An 18,262-nucleotide genomic window follows, 5' to 3' on the forward strand; every position below is an offset into this window, starting at 1 on the left:
AGAATAAAATAATTCGGAAATTCTACCTAAGAAAAAACATTGAGCAGCTTCTGTAAATTTCTCTAATATGTTGTGTCATTTATTGAAATGTGTTGATAACTAAATCATGCTCATATGCCCCCACAAAAAAATCTTTTTCAGGCCGGAAATTAGTGCATTCATAAGCTTTGGTTAGGCCATCTCAAGATCGTGACGAGCCCAGTTGATTCCTGAAAAACACAGGGCCAGTAAATGGGAGATGGCAGAGATCAGAACTAGGACAATGGGTGCAACTGGATAAATCCGTTTCAAGGGGAGGCGGAGGGCAGAAGGATCGCCCTTCTTCTTGGGTACTAAGTTTATCATTTTGTTCATGCAATATTAAAAAGACTGCTTTAGTACTGCTAGTGTACTGTTTACTAAACACAAAAGGACTCATTGTAGGGAACCAATTAAAATAATGTACTAATTTCTTAAAGGTACTAGGCAAAAATACTTTGCATCCTCCCACAATGCTGGGGGCCATGTGCACAAATACATTTACCCATAGACGCAAAATGGGTAAAAAATGTTGATACATCTGAGCCCAAAGCCACACATGCAAACACATCTGTATAAGGTTTCACATTCAGGTTCCTAGAAATAAAACCAATACAACACTAATCAAACTGAACCTTTTTTATAAAGTCACACATTTGTTTACAAAAGACATGTACAGGATATAGAAACTGATATAGTTAGCCAATCAGAGTTCATTACATAAATGTACATTCATGGTAGTTCTGAACCCTTCGGTGTGTGAAATGCATTTTCCAATTGTTTTTTAAACTATTAATGTATTTCACTTTATGTGTCAAGATCCATAAGCTGGCAAAAGAAACAATATAAAAGATAAGGACAATATTTTAATGAAAATAAGAACATCTGAGACGTTAAGTAAAAAGTACAAAATATTGAAGTAAAGAAAATAGTGTATAAAATGTATGCATCTCTAACTTATGGTTTCCTCAACAATATAAAAGAATAACTAATGAAATATTGTGTTCATAACTTTGTCACTAAATCAATCTTTAATCCCAAATTACGAAAATAAAATCTACCATTACACCAGATTCTGAAACAGATTCCTGGCTACTAAACAAAACAGGCACAGGCAAGGTTTTATACAAAAAACATCATCAGTCTTTTGCCTATGGAAATCTCTATGTAATGGCAATTCATTCTGAATCATGCATGAAGGTGTGAAAGTACAGTACATATTGAGTGTTCATCATAATAGCAAACAGGCAATGGAATTCAAATACATACCAGTCATATCTTTCAGGCCCTATAATGTTAATTTGGTTTTAGAATACTTAAATGTTCTTAATGATGTTTAATGAATGGGGTGAGTGAATGCTTGTGCTTGACAAAGAGTTAACTGCAACGTCTGTTTTTTCAAACAAATGCACAGCGAACAATAATGTTTAGTGGTTTTACATACTTTTACAAAATAAGCCATTAAAGAAAGGCTGGAGTAATCATTGAGGACCCATATGAGTATGAAGATGTGACTCTGCATGCCTATTTAGAACTATATAATAGCTATCAAAGAGTTGTCAAAGCACACAGTAAATATTCATGCACACTTAACATTTATAAAATAATTCTGCAAAGCAAATAGAGAAGACATTTGCATTTTTTAAACCAGCACCAGGTGATCAATAACATTGAAATACAGAAATCTTAAAATATTTGGCACCCGTTTTGAGGTTTCCCAGATGAATAAGATTGTTTTGTGTATACAGTATACTTATTTAAATACTTAAAACAAAGAGCTATGTACAGCTAGTGGCATAAACAAATGTGTAAGCAATGTCATATCTGAGAACTACATTTCCGCCTTTTAGTCTTTCTAGGCATCCTTGGGCTAATATTGAGAGTATTAATAAAATATTTTAAAATGAATTAAAAAAATATATACACAGATGCTTTAAGATATGCATTACCAGTTTGGTTAATATGCAGTTCCTTTCCGGTACCTAGTTAATATTCCATACTCTACTAATATGTATCAGTAGTAGTGAATGATTTCATATACTGAAGTTGTTTCGATAAACAATCAGAACTAAAATCAATTGTATGATTTATGTGATAACCAGGTCCAAAGCATAAAAATGTATTACTACCTTTGCCCAGACATCAGAAACAAACAGTCTGATCCAGATGCACTTACATTGAGAACAATTATGAAAACTTGTTTACATAACCGAGTTACATTCTTGAGAATTCAGTACAATTTAAAAGCAAGTATATACATGGCAAAATCTCATGATGTAACAAGTCTAATAATCAAAGGCATTATTCAACGGCAAGGGGAACAAGGCCTTGAAAGCTCCGAAGCTGCATAATTGTGCAGTGAAATTTGTGCTTCAAAAACTGGTAATAAATCAAGGAGTTGGAGGTTAAAAAAATAACCTGGTGATTGATTTGAAGTTTTGCTGTACTCCTACTGTCCGTATGTGACTCAAACTGATGCACATAAATGAGGCCACTAAGTAATCGAAGCACATCAGACACATTCCTCAGCAGACATCAGGAGAGGGTTGATATATTCAAAGCCTTCAAATTCAGACTGATCAATCTTTCTTACAATGTCCCTGTGAAAACAGAAGAAAAAAATTAATCAAGCAAATTACTGAATGAAATGTGATGCTATATTGCAAATGAAAGAAAATATAAATTTCTATTCATGATTCTGGCCATGTCTCCCTACAGCTACAATGTCACTCTTAACACACCGGTACCCGACTCCCTACAGACAGACACCTTCTGTGCAATATACAGTACTTCCAGTAGCTTACCATATGTTCTAGAAACATGTACAAATTCAAGCTATTTAAGTTATTCTGACACACTGAGAAAAAAAACAAGCTCACAGGGCCAAAGAGAAAACAAAGAAAACATGTTGCACCAAAGGCATGTTTAGACAGGTTCTCGTAATGGGGAAAAAAGACGACCATAATGCTCCACAAGTTTGAAGTTTTAATTCACAACTGCAGTCTTAATTTCTAATCTAAATTGAATGAAATAGTATGTATTCATATTTCAAAAAAACGTAATTTCAGAACATATCGGAAAACTGTGAATGGTCCAATAAACTAAATGAGGAAAATTTCACATGTGCAATAATCAAAAGATTTCAAACAAGGGGGCGTGGCTTAGCGGGCTAACATTGAGGACGCTGCCTAGAAGAGCTCCGTCCTGCCTGTAATCCATCTGTCAAAATATCCTGTCTCCCCAGTCCTTGCTGCTGCCCAAAACGGCGGTCTAGCTCACAGAATCGACTGGACACGCTCCGGTGGCGTTTCCCAAGTGCTGGGGTTCCCGGACACCGAGCGGCGGAGAGAGACAGTTTGCGTCCTAGTCGGGTGCCTCGAGTTTGGCGCTCCCCGAGCCACGAGCGCCGCAGGCTGCAGCATACATAGGAGTGGGGCCCGGGGTGCGGTAGTGCCCTGATCTCCCCTGGCAGTCTGCAGGGGCCCTACAGACATCTAGCGCCAGCAGCGGATGCCTGTGGAACACCAGAGTCCCCCATAACGTGACGGGGCTGCAGGGGCCTCCGGGGCGAAAGGCCTTGTGACCCACGTGAAGCCGGGGTCTAAATTTTGGCAATACTGGTGGGGAAGCCCGGGAAGTCGGAGCCCTTGGCAGGTGATCGGGGGGACTGGCTGCCTCCAAAGAAGATACTGGGATACGCCTGGCCCATGATCGAAAGAGACCGTGGTAAGCGGCTATACTGGAGCACATTGGCCCTAATGGAAAGATATTGGCGGTGAAACGCCCAGAGTCCAGAGATGCTCGGCGGCCGTACTGGGGACAGTTAAAAGGGGCCCTGGGACTTTACCACTGAGGACAGACAGTTAAAGGAAGGGACTGGGCTCCTGAACGGACCGGTGGTGTGGAGATTGTCTGCGGCAGGGCCGGGCGAGCGGTGGTGCGGCCTGGGAGCGGGAGTAGTGTGCCACCTGAAGGGACGTCCCCCGATACCACAACATCGTGGAGAAGAAGTCGGGGGGTGGATCGGTCTCCGGGAGTGGCTGCAGCAGTACACAAGGCCGGGATTGGGGGACGCCGCATGCATTGGGCCTGAGGAGGTGCCGTGGCCTACACAGAGATCTAGACGGGGAGCTAGATGGTACTGCCTGTGGGGGTTGCCAGGGGCCAAGAACAGAGGTATGCAGCAGAGACCCTTGTGACGGCGGCCCACCTGCCCTTGATCGGCCCTCGTGAGACATTCCGGTATATCGGGTACAAGACGTGGTGAGACCTCATCAATTACTTTCCCCCGGCGGCACTGGAGAAGACGCCCCGGGGCTCGGTCAGAGGGTCTCAAGGCTAATGCCCCAGCGACGATCCATTATGACTAGAGGCGGGAGTGGTGGAGGGACCTCGAAGCAGGGTCCCATAGACAAATTCACGGGGCCGAGTGGCGGCGCTGGGGCCACCGGGGGCCAACAGGGCCCGGGGCCGGACAATGCAGCACTTATGGCGGCGATAACCCAATCCAGGTATATGTTGGATGCGAAGATAGGAGCCGTGGGGGCGGATGTCACACTGCTGCGCCAGGACCTGTGAAATGCAGTGGCCCACATCACAGAGGCCGAAACAAGGATATCGGGTGTGGAGGATGATGTGGCGATCTTGAAGGGGAAGGTAGCCAGTATGGAGGGGATCCAGAAAGGCCTAGCACTCTGAGCAGAAGATGCAGAAGGGCGGGCCCGGCGGAAAAACCTGAAATTTGTAGGGTTCCCGGAGGGCTGCGAGAAGGGAAACATGGAGAGCTTCTTGACCCAGTGGTTGGAGAGTTGGCTCCCGCCTGACTCCCTCTCCAGATGCTTTGTAATAGAGCGAGCGCCTAGAGCTCTCATACAAAAGTCGCCTGTGGGATCGCTTCCCGGCTAGTGATAGCCAAACTATTGAATTACCACGATCTGGACACTATACTGCAACAGGTGCGGGCGAAGGAACCCCTCATGTGTGATAACCAAAAGATTCTGATCTTTCTAGATTACACCAGGCTAGTCCAGCAACAGAGGCAGTCATTTATGGCGGCCAAGGCACGCCTGCGCGATCTTAAGCTCCCCTATGCATTATTATATCCATCCCGCCTGCGAGTGGTATACCAGTCACGCACTCTTTTCTTCGACACCCCGGAGGAAGTGTTCCACTGGACCGATGAGACGGTGAAAGTGAGGGTGCATACTCCGCCAGGCCAAGACTCGGATGCATCATAAAGCGGGGCACTGGGGCAGACCCCCCGACGTTCCCGGAGCAAAAGCAACTGGAGATCCAGATCTAGGAGGCGCTCTACCTCTGGGGGGGCAGCTGATGGGAAAACGGCAGTCCCTAACCTACCGCAGACAGATCCTTGAACGTTTGAACTATAAGCAGCAGAACTTTGGAGTATATGAAAACCTGCAGTAACTGGTAGGATGGGGACACTCAACAGTGAGCTCGGGTACTCACTATATCCTAGATGTGACCTCCACTCCAGAACTTTACTTACTCTCCTGCTGTCAGACTCCACCATAGGAAACCATCCGAGGCCTTTGTGTTGCACCCATGTGCGCCATCAGGGTTGTCCTTAGTCTAGACAGCTAACATTCACACCTGCTTCATACCCTTTCATCGACCGAAGGAAGGAAGGAAGGAAGGAAGGAAGGAAGGAAGGAAGGAAGGAATGGATTTAGGGGCAGATGCTAGACATGCAGAGGCGCGAGTGGCTGGTGCAAGCAAAATCTTTCCTACAACCGTCTACACAGATCTTTTCACCATGGCACTAGGCCCATAATTACTGGTCATTCATGTTGCTCAAAATCGTGATTTTACTTGCTGACCAGTAGTGTGAAAAAATATCTTAAGCAATTACAACGGTCTACATATTATGTTTGCGTAGATACCATTTTCAACATTTGTTAAAGCTCTCCGAACTCTAAGATAGTAAAAGTCATGGGCGGGTTCTAAATTTAAGAAAGACTGACAGACCATAGATGGTGGAGTTGTAACTGAAAGGTCGTAACAGTTTCTTGAAGTTTTTATGATGATTATTAATTGACGATGCAAAACAATGAAAGTAGCAGAGACCAGGAAGAAAAAGAAATGGTCTCCAGGTGTATACTAACTTTGAGAACAGACAACAGCCCAGTCTCCTGGAAGCATACTAATTTACTTTCAGCATTGTGTGTGGATTACAAATACTTGTCATCCAGTCAAGATGGCTTTACAAAAAGAAAAAAAACTGAAGATGGAAGTGGACAGAATAACAATGTCACAAGCAAAAGCAATCCTAGTATGTTTGGGAAAATGGCAATTTTCACTACTTTTTTGTTTAGGAAGGAAAAGCTAATGAACAGCCTTATTTCAGAAGAAACAAAAGGACAAACCATGAAAGCAATGGACCCATAATGGAAGGAGTACATGTTGATGTCCTATATACACCTGATGCCTTTAGATAAAGCCGAAGATTTCTGTGAAAGTTAATTTCCTAGCTAGATTTTAAGAAACAGGATCCTATAATACAGTAAGTGAAGAAGCACCATAGTGTGTTGACCACTGGAGCGGTCTACGACAGCCTATGGAAATAATCCGACCTAAAATGGATGAGGAAGATTAATTGCAAATCAAAGTCCAGGAATATTGGTTGACCACAGAAACAATCATCATGTATTTAATGTTAAGCAACCTACCTGCTACGGTGATGAAAAACAAGGCCAAAAATAATTCACTGTGTGTGCAGTATCCATAATTTATGAGGCAATATATTGTGAAGTAAAATGTTTGACACATTAGCAAATAACTCCATTATCATGCCTGAAAGAAATGGCAAAGCTAAACACTAATGACATTTGTTTGCATTTTCCAAAAAGCCCCTCTAAAATCATATACTTACTCGTCGTCTGGAGTGAGCTGTACTGGTTCATTTGTGAACTGGGCATCAAAGTTGTCCAATCCAAATTCTCCACAGATATTAGGTTTAAAAGGTGGAACAATCTGCTTTTGCTCCATCTAAAAGAAATGATTTCCAAGGGAAAAAATGTCACCTCTAGCATATAAGTAAAAACAAAAATTTTAGAAAAAGCAAATAAATCGAGGAATCACTTATAAGTAACTCATGAAGTTTAAGGTACGGTCCCCCAATAGCTCACATGCAAACATATTACAGTCTGGAAGTATTATGCAGTCATTAATATTTTAACATTATTAATACAGGTCTACATCTTGCAGAACAGACGTTGATCAGCTATTCTCCAGCAAAAATAAATACAAGTACTCAATAATGAATTTCACAGGTGCACTGAATGGTTACATAATTGGTGTAATGGCCCAGTATTAGTGTCTAGAACTCCTGGATCAACAGCTAGCTCATAACTACTATTCAGTTTATAACAATCTATGTGCAAAAAAATAAAAAAAAATCTTGTCCATCTTTGTAGTTCGCCAGCATATATAACTTTTATATAATTTATAGGCTTCATAAAGTGTACCTCACCATAATCAATGCTTACTTTCAAATTTTATTTTTACTTTGGGAACCACTTTGCGTTGTACCTCTAACCCAATGAGTGAATGGGTGTTTAACCCCTTCGATGCTTATGACTAGCTCAGCTCGTCATCAGCCACGGTGGTCGTGTGCTGATGACGAGCTGAGCTCGTCATGTAACATTGGTGCTTACATTTTTCAGCACAGGGGAAAAATAACCACAGCAGCCAAGGTGTTAAACCCTAGACAAAATGGTCATCTCAGATTCTTTCATGCAGGTGGTTGCACCTACATGCACTCTGCTTACGAAGGAGGTTGGGATGGTCGTTTGTGAATCTGAACAATACATCAGAGCTAGAGAGCTTTAGGCAACATTTTTCTCCAGCACTATGTTTCAAATACAACATGGTTATTTAGCAAATAATTTAAGGGGTCACCAAAGAGGTGGGAGTGAAGCAACTTACAAATACAAAAATAATCTTGAGAATACTACCTCATTGTGGTTTCTGTCATGACAGACCACCAAGCGTCAGTGATTTGTGAAGTCAGGCATTTAATTCTACGCTTCTGTTTTAGTGATCTTGAAACAATGTCTGAGTTAGAAACAGGGTAGATACCGTTCTGCCGCCGGTCAAATCTACTATCCCGAGGACTGACATTTTCAGTTTGTTTTCATTTCATAGTACTTCATGCATGCAACATAATACGCTTTTATGTTCTGCTGTCAAGTGCTTTATTGTTGCATTCAAGCTGGACCAACAGCTGATCTGTCATTCGGATGTCTATTGTTCTTGCGTAGAACACTTCTCACATCTGAAAAGTCTTAGTCTACGAAAAGGCTTATTATTATTGGAGGGCTATAAACAAGGACACTCCTGATATGCAATAAGAATCATATTTGGTAAAGGTTCTGGTGAGTTCTGATCCTCATATCATCTTTTAAAATCATGGAAAAGGTTTGAATGCTACTAAAACTCACAACCTGTAAACCCTGACACGTGAGATTATAATCAGGAAGTTCATCTTTTACAACACTGTTGAACTTAAGCTACCCAGTGTGCCAGCATTTTAAATGAAGGTAAACCCTAATTCAATGTAGCTTGAAAAGAAACTACTGCCAGTTTCAGGATTTGACTTTCATCCAGTCATTCAATTAGGGTTAAGTGGTAAGATTTTATCTCGAAAGGTCCTTTGCCATGAGAACTCATGACCATTTCGGTCAACCACCCATGTCAAATAGATTCTGTGAGTGTGATGCACCAAAAATTAACATAAGCAACTAGCAATTCTAGGGAATAGAGGATTTCACCTTGCCCGAGTCCCACACCTGCTGCTATTTTAATAGTATAGTCAGTGTTATTACCTTAGGTGGAGCATTCTAATGAGACATCCATCCTTCTAAAAACACACTTTCATTGGTTTGATATAAGTGAAACAGAAAAAACTGCTGTTCTATTTCCTATAGAGGGCTTGGGCAAATGTTGCTGACAAAGCATCAGAATATGATGCCTTATTTGCATAGGGGATATGGAACACCCATCGGCTCTCTTGCAAATGTGGTCAACAAGATCAAATGACATGTAAGAAATATGCTGAACTCTATCTTGTTCCACCTTTATTTTATTTTGTGGTAACTGCACTTCAACATGTTATTCTTGCTATTTTTATCTTTGAGGTATTTGCACGTGTGTTCTTTGATTTACTTGTATTTGCACGTGTGTTCTTTGATTTACTTGTATTATCTGTTGAATAACTATCACCAGTATTTTTTGGTGAAGGTTGTTCTATGAAATATCTAGTACCATCATTATGGACTTGAATAATTATTTTTTACATTGCTGGTTCAAGTCTTGAAAAGACCGTCCTTGTCTAGCTAGGGTCTTCATTTTAGCAACAGTGCATGCACATGCAAGGAATCCACATTCAGCTCACTCTTGGACCCTTGACCTCAAAAGATCCTGCAATCTGTTGCCAAGACAATAGCCAGTCAGTCAACTACTATCTTCAATGAAATGTTCATTCAAGGAGATTTCCCTAAAGTCTGGAAAGTAGCTTCTATCTTACCTTTACTAAAAAAAAAAAAAAGTATCTTAATCCGCTCGACCCAAGTAACTACAGGCCTATATCCCGCCTTCCCTTTCCATCTAAGATTGTGGAGAATGCAATTAACAAAGAACTCCCTTTCTTTCTGGAAGCTAATAAATTGTTGGATCACACACAAAATGTTTTCAGGAGCCAACACAGCACAGAGCCTGCTTTGATAACCGCATCAGAAGGACTGAGAGCTATTCTGGATGGAGGTAATCCTGATAACAAGTACTGATCAACCATATCGATTCTCTGGGGATCAGAAGCTCAGCTCTGCTTAAATCTTTTCTATCTGAAAGAGAGCTATTTGTATCCATGAATAATTACTCTTCCAATCATTTTTTTCTTCCTTGTCGGGTACCCCAGGGCTCTTCACTGAGCCCTACCCGTTTCAACTTGTATGCTACACCCCTAGCCAATCTTATCAAATCATTTGGGTTTTCTGTGATTAGCTATGCAGATGACACCCATATCGTGGTCTTCTTGGTCGAAAACCATCAGGAATCAGCGGACCAATTTCGCAGCTGTATGCAACAGACTAGTTACCGGATGATCAATAATTGTTTAAAATTAAACTCTGTCAAAACTGAAGTATTGCTTCAAGTTAACAATACCTCCTTTTGGTTTCCAGACTGGCGGCCATCAGACATGGGGAACCTACCTGTTCCGATCTCTAAAGTAAATACAATTAGGGATAGTATTTGATGATCATTTAATAATCAGAAAATGCAGTGATCTCATCATCCTTCTTTACCTTAAAGATTCTGAGAAAGGTTTTCCCTTTTATTCCGTTAGAATGAGGAAATTAGTGGTCACTGCCCTCATCCTCTCAAAGTTTGACTACTACAATGCCAGTACATTAATTTGCAGAAGCGTCTACTTAATAAGTTACAGATTCTGCAGAATGCTACAGAATGGTTGTTGGTAGGGATTCCTAAGCATCAATTTGCCTGCCAGGCCCTAGTCCAACTTCATTGGTTATCTGTATGCAAGCTCATAGGTTTTATGCATTGCTTTTAAAGCCACGTATCACATTTGTCCGGTATGCTCCACCCAGACCTCGGAAATATTCATCAGCTCACAATTTGGTTGTCTCCAAATTTAAGGGAGCCCAGAGGGGCATCAGAAGCTTTGTCCATGGCACCACTAAGCGGTGGAATGCCCTGCCTTTACATTTGATCTGTGCTTCCCTGTCTTCTTTCAGGAAAAAACTCAAAACATGGCTTATTAATTTTTAGATCAGTTTTCTTTGCTATCTTATCTCTCCCTTCTGCTGAACCGGCTAGCGCCATGATGCCCACGGGCAAATGTGCGCTTTATAAGGATAATGTTTGCATACTCCTGGCATCTAGTGTTGGGTCCGGATGTTTTCAAGTTGTTTTTCTTCGAAGAAGTCTTTCCAGTCACGAGGTACGGGACTCCTCCTTTCAGTGACAGTGCGCGTGGGCATCAACTCCATTTTTAGATTGTTTTCGCGCAGAGCGTGAGAATGGAGTTAGCAAAGGTAGAAAAGAAATGTCCATGCGTATGTATGTGAAGTAAGAAAACTGCAACAGGTATAGGTATCCGGGGAGGTGGGTGGGCGCATGTGAATCTACAGCTCTACATGCCAAGAACAGATGCTTACTGGGTAAGTAACATTATCCGTTCATTATCGAGGCATGTGAGCTGTGGATCACATGCTTTGCACTGACTATACAGCAGTAAACTCACAAAGCAGTGGCTAACCTGTAGCTGTTGCTTGAAAAAGTGTTTTAAGTACTGCCTGGCCTACATTAGCTTGTTGCCGCGCTATCACATCAACAAAATAGTGCTTGGTGAATGTGCGCGTTGTAGACCATGTTGCTGCCTTACAGATGTCAGCTTGGGGAATATTCCCTAAGAATGCCATAGTAGCCCCTATTTTGCGAGTGGAATGCCCTCTAGGGGGTATTATCTAGGTTCATTTCACATAACATGTTTGGATACATTTCACAGTCCATCTTGCAATGCCTGATTTAGAAATGGGATTGCCTTTGTGTGGTGGCGAAAAATGCAACAAAGAGCTGTTTTGTCTTATGAGAATATTTTGTTCTTTCTGCATAATATAGTAGAGCTCTTCTAACATCTAGTGTGTGTAGAGCTCGTTCTGCTACAGAATCCGGTTGAGGAAAGAACACGGGTAACTCAACTGATTGATGTGAAAAGCAGTAACCACTTTAGGAACAAATTTGGGATTGGTTTGAAGCACCATTTTGTCTTTTTGAAGTTGAAAGAAAGGCTCTTGTATAGTTAGTGCCTGGAGTTCACCAACTCTCCTTAAGGAAGTGACTGCGAGAAGATAAGCAACCTTCCATGAGAGAAATTGTAGTTGACACTTGTGCATTGGTTCAAAAGATGAACCCATTAGCCTCGTAAGGGCTATATTTAAGTTCCATACTGGCGCAGGTGGAGCTCTTGGTGGTATTACTCTTTTCAGTCCTGCCATAAAGGCTTTAATCACTGTACTTTGAATAGAGATAAATGCTGTCTGTTTTGTAAGTATGCAGCTACTGCTGCTAAATGCAATCAAATGGATGTGTAGGCTAATCCAGATTGCTGTAAGTGTAAGCGATAACAGATGATGTTTTGCACTGAAGCATCAAGGGGATTGATATTGTTATTGTTACAGTATATAACAAACTGTTTCCACTTTGATGCATAACATGCCCTAATAGTAGGTTTCCTAGCCTCCTTTAGAATATTCCTGCACATTGGTGGTAATTGTAAATAACCAAACTCTATGACTTTAGAAGCAAAATCGTTAGGTTGAGTTCCTCAGGACTTTGTCTGATTTCTCCATGGCTCTGAGTGAGGAGACCCGAGTTGAGATGCAGCTTTTGGTGTGGAACTACTGAGAGCTCTAGCAGGGTGGTGAACCAAGTTTGACGTGCCGATGTGGGAGCTATTAGAATGAGTTTGAGGGATGATTGTCTGAGCTTCCAAACTACCAGCGGAATGAGCGGGAGAGGCAGAAAAGCGCGGGCCAATATCCCTGATCAGTCCATCCATAGGGCATTGCCTTTGGAAGGGGGTGTGGGAACCTGGAGACGAAGGATGGGCATTTTGAGCTGTGGCAAACAGGTCTATTTGAGGAAATACCCATTCCTGAAAGTAGGGAAGAAGAATCTGGGGATGAAGTTCCCAACACATGGATTTGTTTTCTCGGTCTGCTGAGAAGGTCTGCAATTTGATTATTTTCTCCTGGAAGAAGTTATGCTAGGAGATGCATTTTGTGATGTATGGTCCATTTCCAAATGGCTTGTGCTAGGCGTGACAGTTAGAGAGTGTGTGTCCCCCCTGTTTTTGTATATAGTACATAACTGTCATGTTGTTTGTGCAGATTAAGACAGTTTTGCCTATTAGGTGAGTTTGAAAGACTTTGAGCGCTAGAAACACTGCTAGTAGTTCTAGGTGATTTATATGGATGCTCTTGTACTTTAGAGTCCATAATCCTTGGAATGTGTGACTTTGTAGGTGAGCACCCCAACCAGTGAGCGATGCATCTGCTGTTAGCACTGTCTGTGGAACAGGGTTGAGAAATGGCCACCCTTTTGATACATTTTGTGGGTTCAATCCACTGCAGAGAGCGATGGGTGCGGACATCTACCAAAACTAGATTGGTCAACCGACTATGCAATTGTTACCACTGTTGCTAAACATTCTTGAAGGGCGCGCATGTGAAGTCTTGCGTGGGGAACAATTAAGAAGCAAGACGCCATAATTCCTAGCAGTTGCATGAATACTTTTGCTGGTAATGATTGGTTGGGCTGAAATTGACTGAGAAGGGACTGAATATTGTGAATCCTGGCTGTATTGGGATAGGCTAGAGCTTTCTGAGCGTCTATCGTGTCGCCCAAATAAGTTTGTGTGTTGGAAGGCTGTAGATGAAACTTCAACACATTTACTGTAAACCCTAGTTGGTGAAGTAAGTGGATTGTGGTTTGAGTGTGTTGGAGACACATTTGGTAAGTGCTGGCTTGGATGAGCCAGTCGTCCAGGTATGGAAAGACATGGATGTGTTGTCTTCTCAGATGTTCTGCGACTACTGCCAGACATTTGGTAAATACCCTGGCAGTAGCAGTGATTCCAAACGGTAGTACTTTGAATTGGTAATGATGACCTGCAATCATGAATCTGAGGTATTTGCGAAGAGCTTGATGAATTGGAATGTGGAAATATGTGTCTTAATTCCAGAATAGACATTAAATTGCCCTGCTGTAGAAGTGGGAGCACTTGTTTAAGTGTCACCATGTGGAAGGGCTCTGAAAGTATGTAGAGGTTTAGTTTCCTGAGGTCTAGAATAGGTCTCAAGGAGCCGTCCTTTTTGGGGATGAGAAAGTACAGGGAGTACACGCCTGTTTCTTGCTGTTGTAACGGCACAGGTTCTATGGCTCCTTTGGACAGGAGAGATTGGACCTCTTGTTAAAGTAGATGTAAATGTTCTGGTGACATTTTCTGAGAAAGTGGTGGAATGTTTGGAGGATTGTTGGGAAGCTCCAGGCAATAACCATGTTGGATAATTCCTAACACCCATTTGTCTGTGGTGATAGATTGTCAAATGGGGAGGAATTGTAGAAGATGGTCCCCGACAGGTGTTAAATGATCGGGGGGGGGGGGGGGAGTGTAGGCAAGTCACTGCTTGTTGGGAGAGAGGGAATAACGTGATGTAGAACCCCTGACTCGACCTTTGTTGTTGTTGCCTCTGTAACCTTCTCTAAAGAAGCCTCCACAGTAGAATGAGTGACTAAAGGCACCCCGATTGGTAGGAAACCGCAGAATTTCAATGGACTTGGCTACTTATGTGTCTTTGTTCATTTTTGCTAATGACTTATCTACTTGGGGCCGAAGAGATGTTTCTTGTCAAAAGGTGCATTTAAAATAGACTGTTGTACTTCGGGTTTGAAACCAGAAATCCTCAACCATGAAGGTCTTCTCAATAATACACTATTGTTGATTTCTCTAGCTGCGGTGTCTGCAGAATCTAAAGTGCATCTAATTGAGGAATTGGATATCCGTAACTAAATCTTGAGCTTTTGCTTTGTACTCATCTGGGAGGTGTTGTAGCAATTGCTCCATCTCGTCCCAGTGTGCCTCATCATATCTGGCTAGCAGGGCCTGGGTGTTGGCAATGTTCCTTTACCTGAGGCATCAAATAGTGGTTACTGTCTGAAGGGGGAGCATCTCTTGTAGTCTGCGAATTGGCCCGTTTACAGGCATTAGAGTCCACCAAGGAGTCTAGTGGTAACTGTCCGTCAATATAGACTGGATCTGAGGTAACAGGTTTGTATTTATTTTATCAATTCTGGAGCTGAGAATGCGAGCATGCACTGGATCTTTAAAGATATCATCGGCATGTCTCATCATACCTTTAAGCACAGGTAGAGTGTGCCTGGCCCTTTGTGTGCTACTAAGCTTTTCAAATAGGAAATCTTCCTCTAGAGATTCCTTGTGTAACTGTACCCTATGATATTCTGCAGCTGTAGCTAGTAACTCTAGATATCCTACAGAGTCGTCAGGAGGGGAACGCTTTGCAGGGTAAAGATCTGGGTCATTGTCTGTAGCCTAATCCGCGTTATAATCCTTCCAGGGGTCTATTGGTAAAATATTCTCCCCCCCCCCCCCCCCCAACCCCCCCTCTTCATCATCATCATCATCATCATCTTGTGGTGGTGGTGGTAGTAGTAGTGGAGAGTTAGTTGGTGTAATCAGTAAATGGTGTGAATGTGGAGACCTTGGTATAGGGGAACGTGGAGGAGGGGAGGGGTTAGTACCTACATTCTTCCTCTTCAAAGGAATATGGTAAAGGTTGTCTTCGGATTCAGGTTTGCGTTTTTGAGGTGATTTAGTAAGAACATGTCCTGCATGTGGATTCATATAAAGTTCCTTTTGTTTGGGTTCGATTTGGGTGTTGGGGCATCGAAAATCGGATCCTGCAGCTTCGGAGGAACAATTTTAGGTTTTATAGCTGCAGATTTGAGTGCCGGGATAGAATGACTTTTCGGCGTGGAAGGTTTTGATGCCGTAGGAGGTTTCACTTTTGGTGTCAATTGATTCGGCTCCAGAGCGGTTTTTGGCTTCGCGCCTGAAGGTTTTGGCACGGTGCCATTCTTTGGCCAACTCAATCCTGAGCTGGAAGGCTTAGTATCGTGTTTCGGTGCCGAGCCGGAGGGTGGAGCGTCAGAAAGTGTCAGTGCCGACCATGGCCCGAAAGCGGGGGTGGGACCAAAGCCTTTTGTTTCAGCTGAGTTGGAGTTTAGGTCAAGGGGCGTTCAGTACTCACAGGACGTTGAGGCAAGTCTTCTTGCAACTCGGAGTCAAATTCTGGAATGGAGACAAGTCCTTCTTGCTCTTCCTTGGCCCCCTGTGTGTCGAATTCTTGCTCGGAATCTTCGCTTAAGGTGTCTGGTGCATTTCGCGACATCAAGCCAGACTATCACAACGAGTTTTCTATGATCAGAAAAATCTGCATGCGTCGCAGTCCTGTTCGTTGTGCTCCGGAGACAAGCATAAGTTGCACACTTCGTGCGAGTCGGTGCGCTGATACTTGGCGTGGCACCGAGGGCCGAATTTGAATGGAGTCCCTTCCATCGACTGCGAAGTGGACCGACGAGGTTAGGCCGGACGGCCTTTACGAGGATCTTCGATCGAAGTAGAGGTTTTCCTTGAGGGATACGATACAGGGAGAAGTGGGATACGCGTTTGATACAATACAGACGCATGTAGAGTGGATTGTGCACTGAGGGGAACCTGAAGAAATGGTTTCGAAGCTCAGTGCAGCAATACACGTCCGAACCAGATGGCAGAAAAAAACAATCTAACAATGGAGTTGATGCCCAAGAGCACTATCACCGAAAGGAGTCACCTACATCGTGACTGGAAAGACTTCTTCGAAGAAAAACAACTTGCAAACATCCGGATCCAACACCAGATGGCAGGAGCATGCAAAGCATGTGATCTACAGCTCACATGCCTCGAACAACGTATTTTCATTTCACTTCACAGGTCAGTATCTGTGGCTTTCAAGTAACATTTGCCCTTGCATACCTTACTGTAGAGTTTTACTATCACTTTTCTTCAAGGCAAAAGTCATCTTCATTGTACAAAGCTATTTAAAATCGTAGCCTTATTCCAGGGGACAATTAATGTGATTAATGAAAGTTTTTTTTTTTAAACAGTTCTAGCTATGCTTTAAAGATAAAGTAGTGTTTTTCCTTTAAAGAGAATGTGATACGTTGGATTCTCAATGTGCATGTGATTGTTAATTCATACATACACTAATTTATAACCAGTCATCTTTTTAGATCCCTTCACTTAGTGCCCGACTTATCAGTGCTACAGCACATTTTTCTTTAACTATATTATAATTAGGGCTCCTGGTTTTCCATTTAAACAGATTTTTACATATAAATACAGTCGGAAAACAATGTTTCCATTGTCTGTATTTATATGTAAAAACGGCAAAATACTAGAAAATGTTGCCGTGCTCAAATCCAGAGTTATTTCACCACGCCCCCTTCCTTCTGCTGGAAATTTTTTCCCCGGCACTCACACAGCCACACCGGAGTACTTCACAGGTTTTTTAAAAGCCATTCATTTGTTAACAAGGCTTTAGTGTTCTTTCACCCCATACCTTAGACCCCACCAACGCCCCTGACTCCTCCTGTCCCACGCCCAATACAGTTGCCCAGCTCTGCGCACTAATGCCTTTAGCCCACCCGTCCCCAGACAGATGCCTGCACGTTTTTATCTCCGATGGATTACTAACTAGCCAGGTTTAGGGATTCTCATCATTTGGCCACCGTATTGTCTGTTTTATTTTTAAACACACAACCCTTGCCGCATCCCCCAGTTGTGTGCGTGCTTACTTGTGAATATTTCATTAACTTGTTTTGATTCATTGTTTTTTTTCTTTACTACTACTTCATCGTTTACGTCATCATCCAACTAACACTATGATATAAACTGCTTTGTTATCATTCTTTATAAATACAGTATATTGTTAAAGGAAATGCAATGTACTCCTAAGTGAAGAAGCAAAGACACAGCTTCTGCTTCCACCGAGTGAAAGCTTTAGATGGTTTGTTTAACCTCCCTTCAGCTGCATGAAAGTGAGAAAACTCCCTCCCTTGGTTTTGCTGCTGTTTCACTCCAAGAGAAATCCCGAATGCATTTTCTATTGAAACTGAACGATGCGCTTTATGCTTTTAGAAGTGGACTGAGTAGAAACGTATATTTTTATGCGTAAAAATAGCTTGTGCAGTAGCGTTCCTGTTAAAATATGTTCGCTTACACCCTCGATTAACGAAAGCCCTGGTTTTCAAACCACTTTCTTTGAGAATGATGAGTCTCTGAATGGAGCGGCAGAGCCAGAGGCGCCAAAACACAAGGATCGTGGGATAGCAATGAATGGCACGTTACTCTATCCTAAAGTGTTTTTAAGCATAACTGAGAAGCACAGGTACTCCTTTTCAAGTAACTCAGTACCAGACCATTTAAAGCACTGCTAAAGCCACAACAAATTACTAGTTTAAGTGAGCGCATGTGTGCAATGTCAATTTAAATAAATGTGGAAAAATACTAGCTAAAGCGTCGTCTTTTGCTAGTGGCAAAAATAAAAGTGGATACATACAGAAAAAATGGCCAAAAAATAAA

The 18,262-nt window shown here is 42.3% G+C and overlaps 1 protein-coding gene across 1 annotated transcript in view; it reads right to left on the minus strand.

Annotated features, from left to right (window-relative positions):
- Nucleotides 1–642: 642 nt before the first annotated feature.
- The window catches only part of PRKCI (protein kinase C iota), a 199,604-nt gene continuing 181,984 nt past the window's right edge, over nucleotides 643–18,262 (minus strand). Inside the window, exons 17-18 of the mRNA XM_086944294.1 lie at nucleotides 6,911–7,026; nucleotides 643–2,618 (exon numbers count right to left, since the gene is read on the minus strand). Coding sequence (XP_086800420.1) covers nucleotides 2,531–2,618; nucleotides 6,911–7,026 — 204 coding nt within the window. The 3' untranslated portion in view covers nucleotides 643–2,530. The remainder of the gene's footprint in view (nucleotides 2,619–6,910; nucleotides 7,027–18,262) is intronic.

This window comes from Lissotriton vulgaris, chromosome 11 (assembly GCF_964263255.1).
Source record: "Lissotriton vulgaris chromosome 11, aLisVul1.2, whole genome shotgun sequence".
NCBI lineage: Eukaryota > Metazoa > Chordata > Amphibia > Caudata > Salamandridae > Lissotriton > Lissotriton vulgaris.